The 24,659-nt window shown below is 44.1% G+C and overlaps 1 protein-coding gene and 1 long non-coding RNA gene across 5 annotated transcripts in view; one reads left to right on the forward strand and one right to left on the reverse strand.

The window, feature by feature from the left end:
• Positions 1–24,579, forward strand: part of LOC144502636 (uncharacterized) — a 42,157-nt gene extending 17,578 nt beyond the window's left edge. For 2 of the 4 annotated variants that reach the window (XR_013499368.1, XR_013499371.1), the window contains one exon: positions 11,067–11,861. This is a non-coding gene — a long non-coding RNA (uncharacterized LOC144502636). Of the gene's footprint in view, positions 1–11,066; positions 11,862–16,945; positions 18,430–24,072 lie in introns of those variants that run through there. The other 2 variants (XR_013499370.1, XR_013499369.1) reach the window with 2 other exon arrangements.
• On the reverse strand, positions 6,240–17,341 carry ddt (D-dopachrome tautomerase). The gene is made up of 3 exons (XM_078226796.1): positions 17,207–17,341; positions 13,232–13,407; positions 6,240–6,440 (listed from the first exon to the last, which is right to left on the reverse strand). Exons 1-3 carry the CDS (start codon positions 17,312–17,314, stop codon positions 6,368–6,370), a joined length of 357 nt encoding a protein of 118 aa, XP_078082922.1. The 5' UTR covers positions 17,315–17,341; the 3' UTR covers positions 6,240–6,367.
• Positions 24,580–24,659: the final 80 nt, after the last annotated feature.

A 24,659-nucleotide genomic window follows, 5' to 3' on the forward strand; every position in this document is an offset into this window, starting at 1 on the left:
TGCTATCTAGATGGTACTTTCTCTAAGACATAGATGAGGCTATGAGAGCAGCAATTCTCTCTCAAGAGTGAGAGCTGTTTAGCTCTGGCAGGTGGCAGTTGCTCTACCTTTTTGTTCTACTGCCGCCTTCTTTTATACCCATGATGATATATTAATATTTCCCACAATAGGATTGGACCTAGGTTGTCAAAACCCATCAGATTTAAATTTAATAGGTTCTTGGTGTCTAAGTGCCTGATTCAAATTGATTGGCTAAATTCAAAAGCCTGTTTACTTGGTTAAAAACTGCTGCTCGGCCTTTCTACAAATAATTCAGTCTGGGCTCTCTATGTACTTGCATTTTTTTCACTCTCTAAGCACAGAAAAATCAGCACCTTTTAAAGGGACCAGGCAATGCTTTCCCCACCGAGCATTTTACACTTTTACCATTCTTACACCAAATTCTAACATCCTACCTCCCAATCTACAATTACTTTGCCCAACTTCATAACAAAAGGCCTCTTCACAATAAGTACACTTCTTTCTGCAGCATTATTCGAACTTGGGGTGATATTGAGAGTCTATTTCACTCCATTCTTACTCAGATATATTACAAACTATTCTGATATAAACTGTGGACTCTAACACCAACACCTCTGGCAAACCCTTAAACCAACTTCTCAAACCCTCAATAGTTTTGGCACTTGTGGTATTGGTCATAGACTCAACATTTATCCACTTACTGTAGCTATCGACCAATAACATCGATTTCGATGGAAATTTACTGGGAAGTTTTGTTTCACCCCCTGAAGGAATAAGGGAAAAGGTTCCATTGACTGAAAAAGATTCCACTGTCCAAGAGCAACCCTTAAATTACAGCTAAACTTCTCTGTTAGCGGTGATGCCAGAAAGGCCCTCTTCACTCAATAGGTTGTGGAAATCTGAAATTCTTTCTCCTAAAGACCAGTTAAGACTGGGTCAATGGAAAATTTCAAGCTGCGATTGACAAATGATTGCAAGGGTATTGAATGTTACAAAACCAAGATAGGTAGATTGTGTTAAAATTCAAAACAGCTATGATCTAAATAGACTAGTGGGGTGATTGGCCCACTCCTGTTTCTATGATTGAACTCTGTGCTCTATGATTTTGTAAGAAGTTTAACAACACCAGGTTAAAGTCCAACAGGTTTATTTGGTAGCAAAAGCCACACAAGCTTTCGAGGCTCTGAGCCCCTTCTTCAGGTGAGTGGGAATTCTGTTCACAAACAGAACTTATAAGACACAGACTCAATTTACATGAATAATGGTTGGAATGCGAATACTTACAACTAATCCAGTCTTTAAGAAACAAAACAATGGGAGTGGAGAGAGCATCAAGACAGGCTAAAAAGATGTGTATTGTCTCCAGACAAGACAGCCAGTGAAACTCTGCAGGTCCACGCAACTGTGGGAGTTACAAATAGTGTGACATAAATTCTGATTCTAGGATCGCATGATAAAGACTCAGGAGGAAAAAAGCAGAAATATTTATGTGAAATAGTGTGACATAAACCCAATATCCCGGTTGAGGCCGTCCTTGTGTGTGCGGAACCTGGCTATCAGTTTCTGCTCCGCGACTCTGCGCTGTCGTGTGTCGCGAAGGCCGCCTTGGAGAACGCTTACCCGAATATCAGAGGCCGAATGCCCGTGACTCTATGATTTTATCAGGCAAACACTAAACCTTCATCATTTACCTAGCATTGAATTTAAGTCCGTATATTTCAAAGGGTGGACAGAACAAAATTCAGTTACTTCATCTGAACCTGAATTCCATTCTCCTGCCTTTGTTCCTTATCCGTCAATAACCATACCCAGCATAAACCTGTAGATCGCAATCCTGAAAGCTCCAACTATCCCACCACGCATAACCTTTTGTGGAAGCAAGCTCGATTTCACAACTTTCTGTATGAAGAAGAGCTTTCTAATTTCATTCCTGAAGGGCCCAGTTCTAAAAAAATGAGGCAATCCCAGAGGAGATGGGAACCAGAAGGAGCATTCATGTTTCTGGCCCTACAAAAATGGTTTGGAAAACTAGCCCAGAACTCTGGTGCAGCTACTCAACATTCAGTTACATTGAGTTTTAAAATAAGGGGTCTTCCATTAAGATGGAGGTGAGGAGGAATTTCTTCTCTCAGAGGGTCATTAATCATTGGAGTTCTCTACCTTAGTGCAATGGAGACTGGGTCATTGAATATATTCAAGGCTGAGCTGGTAGCTTCTTAAAATGAGGGCAGGCACGAAATAAAGTTAAGGACACAACCAAATCAGCCATGATTTTGTTGAATGGTGAAGCAGGGTTGAGGGGCCAAATGGCCTACTCCTGCTTCTATTTATTAAAGAATCATAGAATCTCTCCAGTGCAGGAGGCCATTCAGCCCATTGAGTCTGCACCGACTCTCTCTGACAGAATACATTACCCAGGCCCTTTCTCCCACCTTATCCCTGTAACCCCACACATTAACCATGGCTAATCCATCTAACTTGCACATCTTTGGACTGTGGGAGGAAACTAGAGCACCCAGAGGAAACCTACACAGACAAGAGGAGAACATGCAGACTCCACGCAGACAGCCCTGGAATCGAACCCGGCACAGAGGCAGCAGTACTAACCACTGTGCCACTGTGTTCTTATGGGGCAAGCACACACTCCATCCAGTGGGAAACCAACATTTCATTGTAGCCCTAAGTACAATGTAGCCCTAAGTACAATGTATCAGAACTGAAATAGCTTTCAATAAAAGGGCATTCTCTTCATGTACTGGTAGCTCACGGTTGCTTGCTAGTTGCTTGCGGCACGGTAGCAGTGGTTAGCACTGCTGCTTCACAGCTCCAGGGACGTGGGTTCGATTCCCGGCTTGCGTCACTGTCTGGGTGGAGTTTGCGCATTCTCCTCGTGTCTGCGTGGGTTTCCTCCGGGTGCTCCGGTTTCCTCCCACAGTCCAAAGATTTGCGGATAAGGTTGATTGGCCATGCTAAAATTGCCCCTTAGTGTCCTGGGATGTGTAGGTTCGAGGGATTAGTGGGTAAATATGTAGGGATATGGGGGTAGGGCCTGAGTGGGATTGTGGTCGGTGCAGACACGATGGGCCAAATGGCCTCTTCTTTTAAGACTTGCCTGGATAGGCACATGAGCAGTCTGGGAATGGAGAGATACAAACGAATGGTCTAGTTGGACCAATGAGCGGCACAGGCTTGGAGGGCGGAAGGGCCTGTTTCCTGTGCTGTATTGTTCTTTGTTCTTATTGGTGCATCTGTACCCATTTAATTTTGATATTTTCTTATTGGAAACTTTCCAGCTTCTTTACTTGTACCTTCTGGGTGTGAAGAAAACAGTTCTACAATGTAATAGTGTCTAAAGTGGGAAAAATCTGGAACTTTGTCTTTCCTGTAAATTTAACAGTAGTCACATCTTACAGGCACTAATTAATGTCTTCCCACATTCCAACAGTGACTACACCTTAGAAATATTTGTGTCTGTGAGCACTGTGATGCCCTTTCTGTTTTTTAGCGTTTGATCTGTGTGCATTCACAGAAATAGACCACTTTCATCTAGACCAGAGACTACGGGAAAGTGGGGGAAGAAGTTTTCCAGCTATTCACTTTCTTGCAATGGCATTCCACCTTGGGCTGCTCCTCTGGAAAGATTACACTGATTCACAGTTGCTGCAGTAGATAAAATTAATCTGTATGTTCTATGAAGCAGTATTGGTAGCCAATGGATTGAGGTATGTTATGTCATACGGAGCTGCTTCATAACCCATTCTGTGCTCTTTACTGCCACATATTATGTTTTGGTTGCCTCCAGATCGACTATTCTAACACTTTCCCATTGGCTTCTCATCCTTCGTCCTCCATAACCTTAGCTCACCTAAAACTCTGCCACTCATATCCTGACTTGCACCAGATCCCATTGGTCACTAACCTACATTGGCTTCATGCAAATCAGGGTTTCCCAAACATTTTGAGCTGCGGAACCCTCTAGTGACCTGACAAGAGCATCAGGGAACCCCAAACATTCTCATAATGTCGCTGCCCCTTTTTGCTGTGAAATTGGTGTGAACACAGAAATCCAATGTAAACAAGTCTTTTCTAGCGATACCTGTGTGTTTATTAGGAATGAGGAAGAGGCACACAGTCACTAATACATCCTCCAGCTCCATTAACCCTCACATTAACCCCTGGCCAAGCCACCTTCCCATAGCCCCTTAACATTAACCCCTGGCCAAGCCCCTTAACATTAACCCCTGGCCAAGCCCCTTAACATTAACCCCTGGCCAAGCCCCTTAACATTAACCCCTGGCCAAGCCCCTTAACATTAACCCCTGGCCAAGCCCCTTAACATTAACCCCTGGCCAAGCCACCTTCCCATAGCCCCTTAACATTACCCCTGGAAGTAGTACCCACTTTAGGAATGGGTAATAAATTAAAATGTTCTCTTATTACAAAAGTAGTGAAGTCTTACCAACTGGGAGAAATGATGCTGATATCAGACACACACATCTGTCTCTGCCTCAGTCACACACACACACACTCCTTTCCTCACACGCACTCACTCCTTTCCTCACACGCACTCACTCCTTTCCTCACACGCACTCACTCCTTTCCTCACACGCACTCACTCCTTTCCTCACACGCGCTCACTCCCTTCCTCATACGCACTCACTCCCTCTTTCATAAGCACCTACTCCCCCCTTTCATGAGTTCACCCGTCTTGCTCCGCGGCCCACGTTGGACAGTACTGTGCTCCGAGGCCTGTAGAAGATGCCCTCACCACCACCACCCCCCCCTCCCCCTCCCGGACAGTACTGTGCTCCGAGGCCTGTAGTAGGTGCCCTCACCACCCCCTGCCCCCCCACAGTCCAAGGCCCGCATTGTTAGGTCCCTTCCCCAAATCCAAGGCCCGCACTGGACAGATCCCTGCTCCAGGGCCCGCGCTGGATGGTGCCCTACTCTGTAGCTTGCTTTGGACAACTCTCCCACTTCCCGTCATGCTCAGGTGCCCACTCCGAGTTCCATTCCAAGGCCCCCCTCTTCGCTAAAATCAGCCTCTGATTGGACAAGCAGCTCCGCAGCATTTTTCAAATATGTCTGTTTTACCGTTGGTCCCTCTGGGAGGCTCCCGCAGACCGTCCAGATTCCGCGGACCTGAATTTGGCAACTCCTGCTGTAAATCAATGCCTCAACTTTAAAGTTCTTATCATGTTCAAATCCCACTGTGGCCTCACCCCTCCCCATCTCCGAAGTTTTCTCTGGCTCTACAACCCCATGAAAACTACATTCCTCCAATTCTGTATCTTTGACTTCCTCTTCACCCCTATTATTAATGACCCTGCCTTCAGCCATCTAGCCCCTAAGCTCTGGAGTTGCATCATTAAACTCTCTTCCTTTTTATTAGACATCCTTAAAACCTACAGCTTCAACCAAGCATTTGGTTACCTGCCCAATTGTCTCCTTTGGCGCAGTGCCAATTTCCTTGAATTATTTCACTCTTGTAACATTTGTGACATTTTACTAAATTTAAGATGCTATATAAATACAACTTGTTCTGGCATATCACACTAGCTAACACAGTCATTGAAACAGGTAGTGTCATTACTTTCAAGATATGGCATTTGTGCAAAATGATTGGGAATGCCTTGCTATGATAAAGGTTCTATACATTTACAAGCTCTTGTTGTTGGAATATGCATGAAGGTAGGTATACTGGTTTGACCTCAAACAGGCTGATCTGTTGTGACCCAAGATGGCTTTTCCCAAGAATTTGTATGGTCTGTTTATGAGTTATATTTTTTCTCACTGCTATTTTCTCCTGAAGGAGTTGCCTCCCTTACTTGGCAATTCTTTTCCTGCTGTTGGATCTACTCCCCATGTTTCTATATGTCAGAGGACTTTATTGAAAACTCTATGGCAATGATATCCACACAATGGACTCCAGTGTCTCCATTTTATTGGACAGTACAATACTACTAAGCAATAGACCTCGGCTGTTTGCCCACCATTCATATTGGGATCCTTAATCATACGTGTCAGCAGATAGACTGCAGAGCCTTGTGCTGTTCACAACTGATAGCTGGAGATAGACGAATCATAATCAAGAGCAGGTCTTCTCTATCTCTAACCCAAGGTTCTGCTAACATTGAGACAGGACCTAGATTTTATGAATCCAAAGTCACTTCTTTACCTCAGAACCATTGCCCATTGAATTACTATCAGACTCAAAGTTCAATGCATCATTGGAAATGTTTAATATTAGATATTGCAGCATACACAAGAACATGACTGTGCACCATGGGCATGGTAGGACCAACAGGTCCGTGTGAACACACAAGATCTCCCATTCAATGTCTGTTTACAGAAATGTCATGACGGTTCCATTTTTCCCAATCTGCCATTTCTCCACCGGGTAAAATTGAATCAGGATCCTGGAAAGAAGTAGTTGAAAAATTAGCAAACAGCGAATTATTGTTCCATTGTGCATTTTCTGTCAGGAGATATTGCATTAGATAAATCAAGACTGTTTTTGTCAGCTGTCTAGGGCAACAGTATGGAGTCACATATACAAATGGTTGTTAGTGTGGCAATTAGTACTCAGGATTGTTCAGCCAGTGCTGCCCAATCATGAAATCACATCAAACCAGGTCCAGAATCTCAATAAAAAACTGCAATGGCACGAGGCGCGAGTTGGCTATGATGGATTGGGATGACAGTGGCTAAGCAATGGCAAACATTCAAAGAGCACATGGGTGAATTGCAACAATTGGATTTTCTTGTCTCGCGCAAAAGTAAAATGGGAAAGGTGGCTAAACCATGGGTTACAAGGGAAATTAGAGATAGTATTAGATCCGAGGAAGAGGTACACAAATTAGCCAGAGGAAGCAACAGACTGGAGGATTGGGAGCAGTTCAGAATTCAGCAAAGAAAGACAACGGGACCGATTCAGAAGGGGAAAATAGAGTATGAGAATAAGCTTGCGGGGAACATAAAGACTGACTAGAAAAGTTTCTATAGGTATGCGAGGAGAAAAAGATTGGTGAAGATAAATGTTGGTCCCTTCCAGTCAGAAACAGGGGAATTTATAATGGGGAACAAAGAAATGGCTGACCAACTAAATTCATCTTTTAGTTCTGTATTTACAAAGGAGGACACAAATAACATACCAGACATATTGGGGATCACAGGATTTAATGAAAGGGAGGAACTGAAGGAAATCAGTATTAGCAGAGAAATGGTGTTGGGGAAATTGATGGGATTGAAGGCTGATAAATCCCCAGGACCTGATAATCTACATCCCAAAGTATTTAAGGAAGTGGCCCGAGAAATAGTGAATGCACTGGTGATCAAGATTCTATCATCTTTGGAACAGTTCCTCCAGATTGGAAGTTAGCTAATGTAACCCCCACTATTTAAAAAGGTAGGTAGAGAGAAAACAGGGAATTATAGACCAGTCAGTTTGACATCAGCAGTGAGGAAAATGCTAGAGTCCATTATACAAGTTTTAATTACAGAGCACCTAAAAAACAGCGACAGAATCGGACAGATTCAGCATGGATTTATGAAAGGAAATCATGCTCGACAAATCTACTGGAATTCATCAACAATGTAACAAATAGGGCTGATGAGGGGGTGCCAGTGGATGTGGTTTATTTGGACTTTCTGAAGGCTTTCAACAAAGTCCCACATAAGAGATTAGCGTGTAAAATTAAAGCACATGTGATTGGAGGTCATGTATTGAGACGGATAGAAAACTGGTGGCTGACAGGAAACCAAGGGTAGGAATAAACATCTCTTTTTCTGAATGGCAGACAGTGACTAGTGGGTACCACAAGGGTCAGTGCTGGGACCCCAGCTATTCACATTATATATTAATGATTTAGATGAGGGAACTAAATGTAATATTTACAAATTTGCAGATGACACAAAGCTAGGTGGGAGGGTGAGCTGTGAGGAGGATGCAGAGATGCTTCAGTGTGATTTGGACACATTGGGGCGGCACAGTAGCACAGTGGTTAGCACTGCTGCTTCACAGCTCCAAGGACCTGGGTTTGATTCCTGGCTCGGGTCACTGTCTGTGTGGAGTTTGCACATTCTCCTCGTGTCTGCGTGGGTTTCCTCCGGGTGCTCCGGTTTCCTCCCACAGTCCAAAGATGTGCGGGTTAGGTTGATTGGCCATGCTAAAAATTGCCCCTTAGTGTCCTGAGATGAGTAGGTTAGAGGGATTAGTGGGTAAAATATGTAGGGATATGGGGGCAGGGCCTGGGTGGGATTGTGGTCGGTGCAGACTCGATGGGCCGAATCGCCTCTTTCTGCACTGTAGGGTTCTATGAATCTATATGGGGTGGCACGGTGGTGTCAGGGACCCAGGTTCAATTCCAGCCTTGGGTGACTGTCTGTGTGGAATTTGCACATTCTGTGTTTTTGTGGGTTTCCTCCTGGTGCTCCGGATTCTTCCCACAGTCCAAAGATGTGCAGGGTAAAAAAGATAGACTTTAGGATGGCACAGTGGTTAGCACTGCTGCCTCACAGCGCCAGCGACCCGGGTTCGATTCCAAGCTTGGGTCACTATCTTTGCGGAGTCTGCATGTTCTCCACGTGTCTGCGTGGGTTTCCTCCAGATGCTCCGGTTTCCTCCCACAAATCTAAAAGACGCGTTGGTTAGATGCATTGGCTATGCTAAATTCTCCCTCCATGTACCCGAACAGGTGCCAGAGTGTGGCGACTAGGGGATTTTCACAGTACCTTCATTGCAGTGTTCATGTAAGCCTGCTTGTGACGCTAATAAATAAACTAAACAAGTTGAGTGAGTGGGCAAATGCATGGCAGATGTAGTATGATGTGTATGAATGGGAGGTTATTCACTTCGGTAGCAAAAACAGGAAGGCAGATCTGAGCGACTATAAATTGAGAGAGGGGAATGTGCAACGAGACCTGGATGTCATCACACACCCATCGCTGAAGGTAAGCATGCAGGTGCAGCAGGCGGTAAAGAAGGCAAATGGTACGTTGACCTTCATAGCGAGTGGATTAGAGTACAGGAACAGGGATATCTTGCTGCAATTATATAGGATCTTAGTGAGACCACACCTGGAATATTGTATGCAGTTTTAGTCTCCTTAACTGAGGAAGGATGGAGGGAGTGCAGCGAATATTTACCAGACTGATTCCTGGGATGGCAGAACTGGCATATCAGGAGAGATTGAGTCAGTTATGATTATATTCACTGGCGTTCAGAAGAATGAGGATGTTCTCATAGAAACTTATAAAATTCAACAAGAACAGACAGAATAGATGAGTGATGGGTGACCTAGGCTGCATGAGTGGTTCGCCTTCATCTCAATGGTCTGCAAGATTAAAATCAGGCTCATTCATAACCATGACTCCAGGAATAAGATAAAATACATTTAAACACACCGAATATTTCATAATGAGTTGTAGAAAATACTTAAATCGTTTATATATTAACAGAAGTATCATCAACTTCAAGTGGTAAAAACAAAATAAATGTTTTCACTTTGGACACAGAGGGAGCGCACGGCTCTCGCACGGCTCTCGCACGGCTCTCACACTCAATGTTGTGAGCAATCAGCACGCACCTCACTTCACTCGCCCTTGCTTTACATTCAAATCACTTCAGTCACACCAGTCGGGATAAAACAATGGGAATGGAAACCAGCGGAATGTGGCAACTCTGCGCATGGGCAATAGTCAACAAAATGTCTCGTGGGCCGCACTCGGAATCCAGATGGGCTGCATGTGGCCCCTGGGCTGCAGGTTGGCCACCACTGGGGTAGATGCAGGAAAGATGTTCCTGATAGTGGGAGGGCCCAGAACCAGGGGTCACAGTCTGAGGATACGGTTAGACCATTTAGGACTGCGATGAGGAGAAATTTCTTCACCTAGAAAGCAGTGAGCCTGTGGAATTCACTAGCACAGAAAGCAGTTGAGGCCAAAACATTGTTTGTTTTCAGGAAGGAGTTAGATATAGCTCTTGGGGCTAAAGAGATCAAAGGATATGGGAGGAAGGCAGGATCAGGCTACTGAGTTGGATGATGAGCCATGATCATAATGAATGGCGGAGCAGGTTCGAAGGGCCGAACTGCCTATTCCTGCTCCTATTTTCCATGTTTCTGTGTGAATTGTTTAACAAAAGAAGCCTTGCTTTCAGTAGCAGCTTTGCCTACTCACTATAACTCGGTTGGCATTACTCTCCTTTCTGAGTCACAAGGTTGTGTGTTGTAGAGACTTGAGCACATAATCCAGGCTGACACATCAATACTGACAAAGTACTGCACTGTCAGACATGTCCTTTGAGTCAGACATTAACCTGAGGACCCATCTATCCTTTCAAGTCAGCATAAAAGATCCCATGGCACCTGATGAGACCATTACAATCAATATAATCAAACTTGGGCGGCACAGTGGTTAGCACTGCTGCTTCACAGCTCCAGGGACCTGGGTTCGATTCCCGGCTTGGGTCACTGTCTGTGTGGAGTTTGCACATTCTCCTCGTGTCTGCGTGGGTTTCCTCCGGGTGCTCCGGTTTCCTCCCACAGTCCAAAGATGTGCGGGTTAGGTCAATTGGCCATGCTCAAATTGCCCCTTAGTGTCCTGAGATGCGTAGGTTAGAGGGATTAGTGGGTAAATATGTGGGGATGTGGGGGTAGGGCCTGGGTGGGATTGTGGTCGGTGCAGACTCGATGGGCCCAATGGCCTTTTTCTGCACTGTAGGGTTTCTATGATTCTATGAACTGGTCATTATCTAATTGTAGCATCTGACCATGTGCAAAATGGCTGTAGAGCTCTTACAAAGCAATAGTCTCTACATTTCAACAGTACTTCATTGACTGTAAAATACTTTGTGATACTATAGGAATGTGAAAAGTGCTATATAAATGCAAGCTCTTGATGTGGGTAAGTAGCTTTATGGGCAAACAAGTTAATATATTATATGAAGGATAAGTTCAAAAATAAATGCAATTTTCTTCAACCGTTGATATTTAGAACTGCAAAAAAAGACTCAATGTTTTCTATTTCTAACTTGTTACCTTTAGGGTCACGGACATGAAGCTCCAGACAGCATGCAGTGCGTGTGTGTCGGCCCCTTATTCCACAAACTGACAGAAAATCACCCAACGTACCAATGCTTCAGGTTGAAACCTTCACCCTGATTACTAAATGTGTGACATGCATTCAAAGGTCTGGAGTTGAAACCATGCAGCATTCCAATAGATGGCGGCAACAACAGCCAAAATCTCCATTGACAATCAGAACTTGCAGTGTCAAGTAGAAAGACACTGGCATGCTCTGGCATTCCTCCCATATTCATGGCTCATCATCCCAGGCATGCTCTAGCGACTCCCAAACTGCAAATTACTTTTTCTCAACTACTACACAAAACACTCTACAGGTACACACTTGTGACTTTACAAGTGGCAAAGCCCCATTTGTAGAATATTGAATCAAGAAATGTATCCTAGCTGCTACAGTCCTTGGGTAAAGTGAAACAGTCCAGGCCCTTTGATGTCCCAGCTATATTGTCACAATGCCAGGAACAAAAAGTAAATTCTGCCATGAGAAATCTTGATGCTGAAAATCATCTGAAATATCTCCGAAAGATGCAGCAGAGAGATTAACCAGGATGCTAGAACAGGTTTGTATTCCTTTGATTAAAGAATGGTCTGATTGGAATTTAAGATGATTGAAAAAGAAGATACTTAAATAAACTATTTCCTCTGGTGGGGAGTCCAGCCCTTAAATAGAGTTCGGGATGAGATCAGGAAGCACCTCTTCACACAAAGTGGAGTGGAAATCTAGAATTCTCTTCCCCAAAAGATTTTTGAGGCTGTGAAAGGGGTCAGCTGAAAATGTCAGAGCGGAGATTGCTGGATTTTTTGTTAGGCAAAGATATTAAGGGATGAGGAATCGAGGCAGATAGATGGAGTTAAAATACACATCAATTATTATCTACTTGAAATAAGGGCCTACTCCTGTTGATCTAGTCTTTTTTTATATATTTTACTCCATTCTTGAAGTTACAAAGCCAATGCTCAGAGTGGACCGGGCAAACCCAAATCCATTCCTTGCTTGCTCCAAAAACCAAATTCAAAATCCAATGAATCCAATTCATCATCCCCTCATGAGAAACAAACAAGATTCAAGCTGACAAGATATGGCATTGCACCGCATCTTGGGCTTAATCTGACCTTAGCCAAAAGGCCGAGAAGCTGAATTGCCTCTAATGCAAATACATACCCCAGTCTTTGATGCATATCATTGATTCCAATCTGCACAGTCTAGACAGAAGATTCTATGATTTCTAGGGCACTGAATATGAAAACGCTGATCAAACATGTAGATTCAGATGACCCCAGTTACAACTCTGCATTAACAGAACACACAAACTACCTTTCAATTGAAGGAAGTTTCTTCAGTTTGTTGAAGAATACTGAGCAGTTTTTTCAAATGCTCTAGGAGGTTTGCTCACTGATTGATTCCGGCTACTTTGCCACGTTTATAATTCCAAACTGAGTCTGCACCCAAGCCCATTTCTTTTGCCTCATTTATTCCCCTCTTGACCAACCATTCTCTGCCCCCAAAAACACACTCATTCCTTAGAAACTCAGCAACCCAAATTCTCTCCAGTCTCCTCCCTGTCACAGAGTCATGCCACCTTTCATTTCACCTCTCAGAAACTTTGTCTCTTCCCTGTCCCTAAAGTGCCGCATTTTTAGTGCTGTTCACAACCTCAAACAACATCCCATAGCATTTTGAGTACTTTTGGAAACATGACAGCCAGTTGGTGCACAGCAAGATCCCACACACAATGTGATAATCAGTTCATCTGTTTTAATGATGGATAAATGTTGGGTTAATCCCCTGGACAAGTGCTTTTCTTCAATTTAATGCCACGGGATCTTTCACGTCCACCTAATGCAGCAGATGGAGCCTTGCTCTGTATCACAGTAACTACAGTTTAAAAGCAATTCTTTAGCAGTAAAGTGGTTTGGAATGTTCTGAGATCATGACAGGTGCTATAGAAATGCAAGTCAATACTTTCAACAACACTGCACATTCTCAACACTGTGCTGAAGTGGTCAGCCTCGAGAATATACTCCAGTCTCCAGAGTTGGATTTGAACCACAACCCTTTGACTCAGAGGTGGGAGTGGGCCACAGATGACAGCTCGACCACAAAGCTCTGAATCCTCAACACTTACCTGTCTGTGGTTAATCCCAGTTCCTGTTTCAGGAACTCAAAGAACTTGGCACTGTGTTGCTTGTTCTGTTCAGCTGTGCCCACCACACCAATGGAAGAGACGACCAGTTGGGCACAGGGGGCTGTGCTGCCTCCAATGGCCATTAACTGGCCTGACCTCACAGTCACATTGATCCTCTAAAAAAATAAAAATTTTGTTTCCAGAATAAATTTTAAGGAAGATCTTAAGCTATTGCCCACCCAATTTCCCTTACTGGCTCCTTTGTTAGCTGATATGATCACCAGTTCTCCTCAGGTATTGTCCCTCTCTCCTTCAAATCTGCTTTAAAAAAAAACTTCTATATATTTGTAAACTACTATCCCGTCTCTAACATCCCTTTCCTCTCCAAAGTTGCCTTCAATTTTGTGTCCATCTGTCCTGGAATGCTATGGGTGGGATTTTCCAGCTGCCCTTGTCTCAAAACTGGAAAATCCCGCCGAAGGTCAACGGACCTTTCTATGGTCTGCCCCTCACCCGCTATGATTCCCGTGATGGGTGGACTGGGAACATTCTTCCCCATGTGTTTATTTCTCTAGTTGGGTTTCTGTCTTGCCAGAGTACAGAAATGGCTCTCAGTGAAATCTCAAATGGCATTCTATTTAATTGTGACAAAGACAAACTATCCCCCTCATCTTCCTCAATGTGTTTGCAGTCTTTGAGACAGTTGGTCACACCATCCACCTTCAACACCTTTCCACCATTGTCTAGCTGATGGGACTGCACTAGCTTGGTTCCATTCTTATCTAGATATGGCCAGGGAAGTGCCATCAATGGCTTCTCTTCCCATTCCCATAAAATGGCTTCTGATGTTCTCTCAAGGATCTAGCCTTGGACCCCTCCTATTTCATATCTACATGCTTTCCCTCAGCAACATCTTCCAAAAGCAGTTTCTTTATGTATGCTGATGGCACCTTTCTTGACCCCTCCTCTGTCTCTAAATTGCCAGACTGCTTATCCAGCATCCAGTACAAGAGCTGAAATTGCTTCCAGTTAAATACTGAAGTCACTGCCTTTTGTCCCCACCACAAACTGTGCTCCTTCACCAAGAATTCCATTCCTCTCCCTGGTAACAATTTGAGGTTCAACAAGATGGCGTGCAACCTTGGTGTCATATCTGAGTTTCAGCCACATATCCATGCTGTCACTAAGACTTCCACTGCCGTAACATTGCCTATCTCCGCCCCTACCTCAGGACTTTTGCTGCAGAAACCCTCATCCATGCTTTTGTTATCTCCAGGCTTGACTCTCCTGGCTGGCCACTCACATCCAACCCTCCGTAAACCTGAGGTTATCCAAAACTCTGTTGTGTGTGTTCTAACCTTTTTTTATTCATTCATGGGACATGGGCGTTGCTGGCTGGCTAGTGTTTATTGCCCATCTCTAGTTGCCCGAGGGCAGTTGAGAGTCAACCACATTGTTGTGGCTCTGGAGTCACATGCAGGCCAGACCGAGTAAGAACGTCAGATTTCCTTCCGTAAAGGACATTAATGAATCAGATGGATTTTTCCAACAATTGACAATGGTTTCATTGTCATCAGTAGATTCTTAATTCCATATTTTTAAAATTGAATTCAAATACATAAAGGGCAAAAGAGTAACTAGGGAGAGAGTAGGAGCCCTTGGGGATCAATAAGGTATCTATTTGCGGATACACAAGAGATGGGTGAGATCCTAAATTAATATTTCTCATCAGTATTTACTATTGAGAAAGGCATGGATGTTAGGGAACTTGGGGAAATAAATAGTGATGTCTTGAGGAGTGTACATATTACAGAGAAGGAGGTGCTGGAAGTCTTAAAGCGCATCAAGGCAGATAAATCCCCAGGACCTGATGAAGTGTAGCCCAGGACATTGTGGCAGGCTAGGGAGGAAATTACTGGTCCCTTAGCAAAGATATTTGAATCATCGACAGCCACAGGTGAGGTGCCTGAAGATTGGAGGGTGGCAAATCTTGTGCCTTTGTTTAAGAAGGGCTGCAGGGAAAAGCCTACAGGCCGCTGAGCCGAACATCTGTAGTGGGTAAGTTGTTAAAAGGAATTCTGAGAGACAGGATCTACAGGCATTTAGAGAGGCAAGGACTGATTAGGGACAGTCAGCATAGGTTTGTGAGTGGAAAATCATGTCTCATAAACTTAAGTTTTTTGAAGGGGTAACCAAGTAGATGAGGGCAGTGCAGTTGATGTTGTCTGCATGGACTTTAGCAAGGCCTTTGACAAGGTACCACATGGTAGGTTGTTGCATGAGGTTAAATCTCACGGGATCCAGCGTGAGGTAACCAAATGAATACAAAATTAGGTTGATGACAGAAGATGACAGAGGGTGGTTGTCAAGGATTGTTTTTCAAACTGGAGGCTTGTGATCAGCGGTGTGGCTCAGGGATCAGTGCTGGATCCACTGTTATTTGTCATTTATATTAATGATCTGGATGAGAATTTAGGAGGCATGGTTAGTAAGTTTTCAAATGACACCAAGCTTGGTGGTATAGTGGACAGTGAAAAAGGTTATCTCGGATTGCAACGGGATCTTGATCAATTGGGCCAGTGGGCTGATGAATGGCAGATGGAGTTTAATTTAGATAAATGCGAGGTGATGTATTTTGGTAGATCAAACCAGGGCAGGACTTACTCAGTTAATGGTGGGGCGTTGGGGGGAGTTATACAACAAAGAGATCTAGGGGTACATGTTCATAGCTCCTTGAAAGTGGAGTCACAGGTGGACAGAGTGGTGAGGAAGGCATTCGGCATGCTTGGTTTCATCGGTCAGAACATTGAATACAGGAGTTGGGACGTCTTGCTGAAGTTGTACAAGATATTAGTAATGCCATACTTGGAATACTGTGTACAGTTCTGGTCACCCTATTATAGAAAGGATATTATTAAACTAGAAAGAGTGCAGAAAAGATTTACTAGGATGCTACCGGGACTTGATGGATTGAGTTATAAGAAGAGGCTGGATAGACTGGGACTTTTCCCCCTGGAGCGTAGGAGACTTAGGGGTGACCTTATAGAGGTCTATAAAATAATGAGGGGCATAGATCAGCTAGATAGTCAACATCTTTTCCCAGGGGTAGGGGAGTCTAAAACCAGAGGCATAGGTTTAAGGTGAGAGGGGAGAGATACAAAAGTGTTCAGAGGGTGGTGAGGGTCTGGAACGAATTGCCAGAGGTAGTAGTAGAGGCGGGTACAATTTTGTCTTTTAAAAAGCATTTAGATAGTTACATGGGTACGATGGGTAGAGAGGGATATGGGCCAAATGCGGGCAGTTGGGACTAGCTTAGTGTTTAAAAAAGGGGCAGCATGGACAAATTGGACCAAAGGGCCTGTTTCCATGCTGTAAATCTCTATGATTCTTAGCTCAGAACTTAGCTCAGTTCTTTGTATTGATAGCTTTTGTGGTTTCAGCAAGTTAAACTCTAGCTGTTCACTCGGTCCCATTTGGCTAGGGGGTGGGGATGCTGATAACTGCACCATGCTGTCTGTACTGAAGTTAGTGTGGGTTTTCCATAGGGAGAGACTGTGTACATTCTATACTGGGCTAACAGAAAACCTGCCAGCGTTGGTTTTCTACACTGTCATTTCCTCATTGACATTTCAATGTAATTTATCTAATCTAAGATTAAATCTGCACATGACCTGTTCCCCTTGCTAACATCCACATCATCACACCCCTCTGCAGAGGCCCAGGCTGGATGCTTTAAACACAGTGACAAGCGAAAACAATCACACAAACTCAACAGAACTCGTCTCCTGCTGGAAAATCGCAGTTTTGTTTTCAAAGTGCAATTATCGTCTGATACGCGTGGGAGCAAGTTGTAGCCAGAAAGCAGACTGTTGTGAATTTCCTGTTCCGGTCAAGGCGGTATTTTAGTAGACAGCTGAGCTCAACTCCCTGAACAGTATCCATGTGAAAACCCCCTCTTTACAACAATAAACCTGCCTCCTTGGGTTTGTCCAGGATTGCGGCGGCCGCGCAGCACAACTTGTCCACCAATTCCACGCAGAAGCTGCTGGGCGGCAGGTTACTCTCCAACTGAATGAAAGGCATTTTCCCCACTCTGCCGGAATGTCCGTGTTGCAAAGACAGCGATCTGATACACTTGCAGGATATGGGCACGGAGTGGGGCGAGGAAGAGGCGGGCCAAAGCTCGTCCTACTTCTGAAACAAGGTCACAGGTCTGAAACACTCGCTCGCTGTCCAAGCAGGTTGCCACACTTGCTGAGTATTTTCATGTCAGGCGTTTCAAAGACCCAATTCACCTCGTCATCCCCTCCTCCAAAAAAGACATTTTAAAATACATTCCCTGACCTTTGAAAGTTATATCCCACAAAGTGCAAAACTAATCAGTCTCTTTCAACTCTGTATGCCACTGATTACATTTATCATTATAGTTCATGTTCACTATGTTCATTATGTTAATCACACAGCTCCACGAGTTTTCCGCAGTTTCCAATTCGCCTCATTTTGGGTTTTTCTAATGCAAAAATATACTTTATTCGCAAAATATTTAAAAGAAGATTACAAAACATTTCAAAATGACCATCACAGAAAGTGCAATGATATTAAAATGTTCTACATTGGTACTCTGAGGTGCTGCAATGCAATTGTGATACCTGTAATATTTATTGTACATTCAATGTGAGTCACAGCCCCAGGGGTCTATACAATTCTCAGCTCCTCAATGCATTATGGCTGAAAAGTCTTCCTGTGCGGGAGCACTTCAGCAGTCATGGGCATTCAGCCTTGGATCTTCAGGTAAGCGTTCTCCAAGGCGGCCTTCACGACACACGACAGCGCAGAGTCACTGAGCAGAAACTGATAGCCAAGTTCCGCACACATGAGGACGGTCTAAACCGGGATCTTGGGTTCATGTCACACTATCTGTAACCCCCACAGCTTGCCTCCTGGACTTGCACAATTTCACAAGCTGTACTGTCTGGAGACAATACACATCTCTTTAACCTGTGTTGAATGCTCCCTCCACTCACATTGTCTGTACATTTAAGACCTGGCTGGCTGTAGAGATTTGCATTCTAATCAGTATTCTGTAATTTGATTTCTGTGTCTGTGCCCTGTTTGAGAACAGAGACCACTCCATCTGACGAAGGAGCATTGTTCCGAAAGCTTATGGTATTTGCTACCAAATAAACCTGTTGGACTTTAACCTGGTGTTGTGAGACTTCTTACTGTGCTTACCCCAGTCCAACATCATGAAAAGTCTTAGACAGTGACCTTTCCCCATTCAGTCTCTGTGCCAGCTGCCCCAAGCTTTAGTGCATCCCTCACACGTAGTCCTGGATCTCGGAATGTGCCAGTCGGCAACACTTAGTCAGGGACAACTCTTTTTACTGGAAGACCAGCAAATTTCGGGCAGACCAAAGAGTGTCTTTCCCCGAGTTGATCCTCCAGCCACAGTTGATGTTTGTCTCTATTTGTGTCCCTGGGAATAGCCCAAAGAGCACAAAGTCCTGCGTCACCAAACTAGTCAGGGTGATCCTCAACATAAACCACTGCATTTCTCTCCAGACCATCTTTACAAAGGCACATTCCAGAAGGAGGTGGACCCTGATCTCTTCCCACCACAGCTATCTCAAGGGCAACATGCAGAGGGGGTGAGACTCCAGACATGTAGGAAGGAACTGACGGGGAGGATCTCTCGCAGAACCAGCCAAGTTATGGCTTGGTGCTTGTTTGAAAGTTCTGGCATTGAGGCCTCCTGCAAAATGACTCTGACAGTCTGCTCAAGGAACCATACAACAGGATCCAGTTTTCCTGCGGGTCTGCAGCAGTAGTGAAGGAATCAACCAGAGGGAAAACATACTTGATCTCATAATCACCTATCACAGATGCATCTGTCCATGACGGTGTCGGCAGGAATAACCACCACACAGTCCATGTGGAGATGAAATCCAGTCTTCACATTGAGAATACCCTCCATCGTGTTGTGTGGTACTATCACCGTGCTAAATGGGACAGACTTTGAACAGATCTAGAAACCCAAGACTGGGCAACAATGAGGTGCTGTGGGCCATCAAAAGCAGCAGAATTTTACTCAACCACAATCTGTAACCTCATGGCCCAGCATATCCCCCACTCTACCATTACCACCAAGCCAGGGGATCAACCCTGATTCAATGAGGAGTGCAGGAGGATATGCCAGGAGCAGCACCAGGCAAACCTAAAAATGAGATGTCAACCTGGTGAAACTACAACACTTGCGTGCCAAACAGCGTAAGCAGCATGCAAAAGACAGAGCCACACAATCCCATAACTAACGGATCAGATCCAAGCTCTGCAGTCCTGTCACATCCAGTTGTGAATGGTGGTGGACAATTAAACAACTCACTGGAGGAAGAGGCTCCACAAATATCCCCATCCTCAATGATGGAAGAGCCCAGCACATCAGTGCAAAAGATAAGGCTGAAGCATTTGCAATGATCTTCAGCCATAATCCAAATGGATGATCCATATTGGCCTCCCCCAGCATCTCAGATGCCAGTATCCAGCCAATTTGAATCACTCCACATGATATCAAGAAACGGTTGGAGGCACTGGATACTGCAAAGGCAATGGACCCTGACAATATTCCGGCAATAGTACTGAAGACTTGTGCTCCAGAACTTGCCGCTCTCCTAGCCAAGCTGTCCCAGTACAGCTACAACACTGGCATCTACACAGCAATGTGAAAAATTGCCTAGATCTGTCCTGTGCACAAAAACAGCGCAAGTCCAACCTGGCCAATTACTGCCCCATCAGTCGACTCTCAATCATCAGTAAAGTGATGGAAGGGGCCATCAACAGTGCTATCCAGCAGCACTTGTGTAGCAATAACCTGCTCAGTGACGCTCAGTTTATGTTCCGCCAGGGTCACTCAGCTCCTGACCTCATTCCAGCCTTAGTTCAAAAGGCATTTGATACAGTGGCACACAACAGACTTGTGAGAAAAGTTATAGCTATGGAATAAAAGGGACAGTAGCAACATGGATACAAAATTTGCTGAATAATAGACAGCAGAGATGATGGACTAAATGGCCTCCTTCTGCTCCATAACAATTCTGTGATTCTGTTATGGACAAAAGAGCTGAATGCCAGAGGTGAGGAGAGAGTGACTGCCCTTGACATCAAGGCCGCATTCAACCAAGTGTGGCATCGAGGAGCCCTCGCAAAACTGGAGTCAATGGGAATCGGAGAGATCTCCCTGTTGGTTGGAGTCATACCTGGCAAAAAGGAAGATGGTTCTGATTGTTGGAGGTCAGTCATCTCGGTCCAAGGAGTTCTTCAGGGGAGTGTCCTAGGCCCAACCAACTTCAGTAGCTTCATCAATAATCTTCCTTCCATCTTAAGGTCAGAAGTGCGGATGTTCATTGATGATTTCAGAATGTTCAACATCATTCTCAAATCCTCAAATACCAAAGCAGTCCATGTCCAAGTGCCCCCAGACCTGGACAATATCCAGGCTTGGGCTGACAAGTGGCAAGTAACATTCACACTGCAAGGGGAGACACTGGCCATCCCCAACAAGAGAGAATTTAACCATTGCCCTATGACATTCAGCGGCATTACCATTACTGAATACCACACTGTCAACATCCTGGAGAGTTACCATTGACCAGAAACTGAACTGGACTAGCCATATAAACACTGTGGCTACAGAGCAGCTTAGAGGCTAGGAATCCCTTGGCAAGTAACTCACCTCCTGACTCCCAAAGCTTGTCTACCACCTACAAGGCACAAGTCAGGAGTGTGATGGAATACTCTCTCCTTGTCTGGATGAGTGCAGCTCCAACAACACTCAAGAAGCTCAACACCGTCCAGAACAAAGCAGCCCCACTTGATTGGCACCCTATCCACAAACATTCACTCCTTCCAACACCGACGAACAGTGGCAGCAGTGTGTATCATCTACAAGAATCACTTCAGGAACTCAACCAAGGTTCCTTAGACTTAGCACCTTCCAAACTCATGAGCACTACTATCTAGGAGAGAATGAAGAGGGGAGAGAAAAGTGGGGAAGGGAGAAAAAGGTGAGGGGGTGAGTGGAGGTGAGAAGGAGTGGGGAGGGGAGATGGTAGAGAGGGTGACAAGAAAACAGGAGGTGCACAGGGAGAAGGGGGAGAGAAATCGGAGAGAAGGGAAGGAGAGAGTTGAAGAAACTAAAAGAGGAGGGAGAGGGACAGATATAAGATACAAAAGGGGAAAAGAGGTTGGAGAGGGAGAAAAATGAATGAGTAAAACCTCAAAATATAAACAAACTTTAGCACACAGCAGTGCGAGCCTGACATTCCACTAACATTTACAAATCAACAAACATAATTGGAAATTGCAGAGGCACTGGTCCAAATCTTCCTCATTAGGTAAAGGCCAGAAGACTGGAGAAATGTTGATGTTACACCCTTCTTCAAAAGTGGTTGTGAGGATAAACCCAGCATTTACCAATCAGTTTAATTTCAGAAAAGGGAAAGATAAATTTTAGAAATGATAATCTGGGACAAAGTTAACAGCTGCTTGGACAAATGTGGATTAATTAAGGACAGGCAGGAAGGATTTGTTGAAAACAAATCACGTTTGACTCATTTGATTATATTTTTTTCATAAGGTAAGAGACAGGGTTGATGAGGCTGATGTGGTTGATGAGGTGTATCAAAGTGCCACAAAGTAGGCTTGCATGGCAAGGGCAGGTGCATTAAATTGGGCACCATGCCAGCAGCACTGTTCCTGGCACTTACCCACTCCCCGCTGCAATATTGTCCATCACTTAAAGGCCTCCTCACTCCACTGCTGGGTTATTACCTGCAGAAGGAGAAAGCCCATGCCTGGTCACCTGGCCGCTCAGTAAAACCTAACGATCAGCTTGTTGCCTGCTGGGGTAGGGGAGGAGTGCCTCCTTAATGGACATCTCATATTCTGCTCTGAAAAAGAATCACATAAACTCAAGGGTAGATTCACAAAGAATGTTACTGATGGTGGGGGAGTCCAGAACAAGGGGTCATAGTTTGAGGATAAGGGATAAACCTTTTAGAACTGAGGAGAAATTTCTTCACCCAGGGAGTGGTGAATGTGTGGAATTCACTACCACAGAAAGTAATTGAGGTCAAAACGTTGTGTGATTTCAAGAAGAAATTAGGTATCGCTCTTGAGGCTGAAGGGATTGAGGGATATGGGAGGAAAGGGGCTATTGAATTTGATGATCAACCATGAACATAATGAATGGTGGAGCAGGCTCAAAGGGCCAAATGGTCTCCTCCTGCTTCCATTTTCTATCTATGTTTTCATGTATTTTCTCTCTCCACAGATGCAGCCAGACCTACTGAGTTTTTCCGGCATTTTCTGAGATTTCAAGTGTCTGCAATATTTTGCTTTTATTATAGAAAAATAAAGGTATTCCATTTGTCTCTTTGACCTGGAGTGGCAGCTGGAGTATCCTATGTATGGTGATTTCACTATTTTTGCATGAACATTATTGAGTAATAATACCACTTTCGGGCCTCTTTCCGGTTAATAATAGCACTGTAAAAGTGTAAAAACTTTTTATTAGTGTCACAAGTAGACCTACATTAACACTGCAATGAAGTTGCAATCCCCTAGTTGTCACACTCCAGCTCCTGTTCGGGTACACTGAGGGAGAATTTAGCATGGCCAATGCACCTAACCAGCACTGTGGGAGGAAACCGGTGCACCTGGAGGAAACGCACGCAGACACGGGGAGAACGTGCAAACTCCATCCACACAGACAGTGGCCCAAGCTGGGAATTGAACCTGGGTGCCTGACGCTGAGAGGCAGCATTGCTAACCACTGTGCCAAAGGGGAGTCTGCATATGCCCAAGACTAAAGGATGACCAAACACCTCATCTTTGTTTTTGCAGGTTGGACTCCTTCCTAGCCGACTGCAGCCTTTTCCCTTCTTCCTTTGGATGGTTAACTAATCTTTCTTTATATCCTGCCTGCTGGCAAGTCAAACTTCCCATAAGTTTCCATCCTCCCCCACCATCCCTGCGGTGCAAAAGCATTTCTCTCATGTTCAGACTCTCAGGGGAATACTAGGCAGCCTGCAAAGAATTACATTAACAATTCATGTTCTATCCTTTGTTGCTAAAACTTCCTGTCAAATTCTGATTTTTGAGATATCCAGGAATTCTTTACAGTTTCCTTAAAATTTGTATCAGAAGATCGTTCAGTGGGCATATTAACACAGATATTGTTCATACTAGTATACATGTTGTTCACACTAACATACATGTTGTTCATATTAAAGATATTGTTCACACTGTATGGATATTGTGCACACTAGTACAGATGTTCACACTAGCACATATTGTTCACACTCACATGGATGTTGTACAGATGTTGTTCACAGTAGCATGGATGTTGTTAATACTCATACCAATGTTGTTCACACTCGCATGAATATTGTGCACACTATTTATAAACCTCATAATTGTAACAATTACAATATATTGCAAGATCTGAGTATTTGTTATATTGTCCTCTCTGCTGCCCTTTCTGTTACAGAGTTAGTTCAAAACAACCGCTGCAATTGAGCAAGTGTTGATCCGAATGCAACACACAACAGTACTAGTGTGCACAGTAAGACTGATACTTCCAGAGTAATTTACATGTAATAATTGTTTTTCCAAAACACCAAATTTAAACACTATTTAACAAAAATATCATCATTTGACAGAAAGTAAAAAAAGAACAACTTATTTGTTCTTCTTTATACAGACTTATCCTATCTGGTTTCTTTGTCTTTCTGTCTGGGTTATATCCTATCATTTCCATTAACTTGACTCTCCTCTTTCAACAGCTCTGACTATCAACCTGAACTTTGACTTTGATACCAACTCCGCTTCGTGATTGGTTCTGTCTTAATCAAAGACCCTTGGTCACTTGTTGCTTTGTAATTTCCTTTCCAACTTTCGCTTTGGCCTGCAGCTGGAATTTGGACTACAGGAGGTTTATCATGCTGTCCTACTGTCAGATTTCCTCTTTCAAACAAATAATCTATATGACACTGAAATAATTTCTCTCCAGGCTTTATAGATATATGAACGCACCTGGTCTCTTTATGACAATTCCAACCATTTATTCTCCTTATCACCTCAGTGATTTTCCACCATGACTGTTAGCCAGCACAGAGTTTCATGCCTGGTGTATCAGGATTCACTTATCTTGCTTTTCTCTTACTTTGCCATTGATAAAGACTTGGAAAGGGTCCAGAGGAGGTTCACAAGAATGATCCCAGGAATGAAGGGCTTATCATATGAGGAGCAGTTGAGGAATCTGGGTCTAATCTCGATGGAATTTAGAAGGATGAGGGGGGATCTAATTGAAACTTATAGAATACTGAGAGGACTAGATAAAGTGGACGTGGAGAGGATGTTTCCACTCATG

This window comes from Mustelus asterias, chromosome 13 (genome assembly GCF_964213995.1).
Source record: "Mustelus asterias chromosome 13, sMusAst1.hap1.1, whole genome shotgun sequence".
Taxonomy (NCBI): Eukaryota; Metazoa; Chordata; class Chondrichthyes; order Carcharhiniformes; family Triakidae; genus Mustelus; species Mustelus asterias.

Bases quoted from the DNA above. Each gene is read 5' to 3' on its own strand.
- ddt (XM_078226796.1), bottom strand. From the start codon at position 17,314: ATGCCTTTCATTCAGTTGGAGAGTAACCTGCCGCCCAGCAGCTTCTGC. The intron at 13,408-17,206 runs GCAGGTTTATTG...TTATTTTTTTAG, and splicing joins TCCTGGACAAACCCAAGGAG to AGGATCAATGTGACTGTGAG. The intron at 6,441-13,231 runs GTAAGTGTTGAG...ACTTCTTTCCAG, and splicing joins CTGGGATTAACCACAGACAG to GATCCTGATTCAATTTTACC.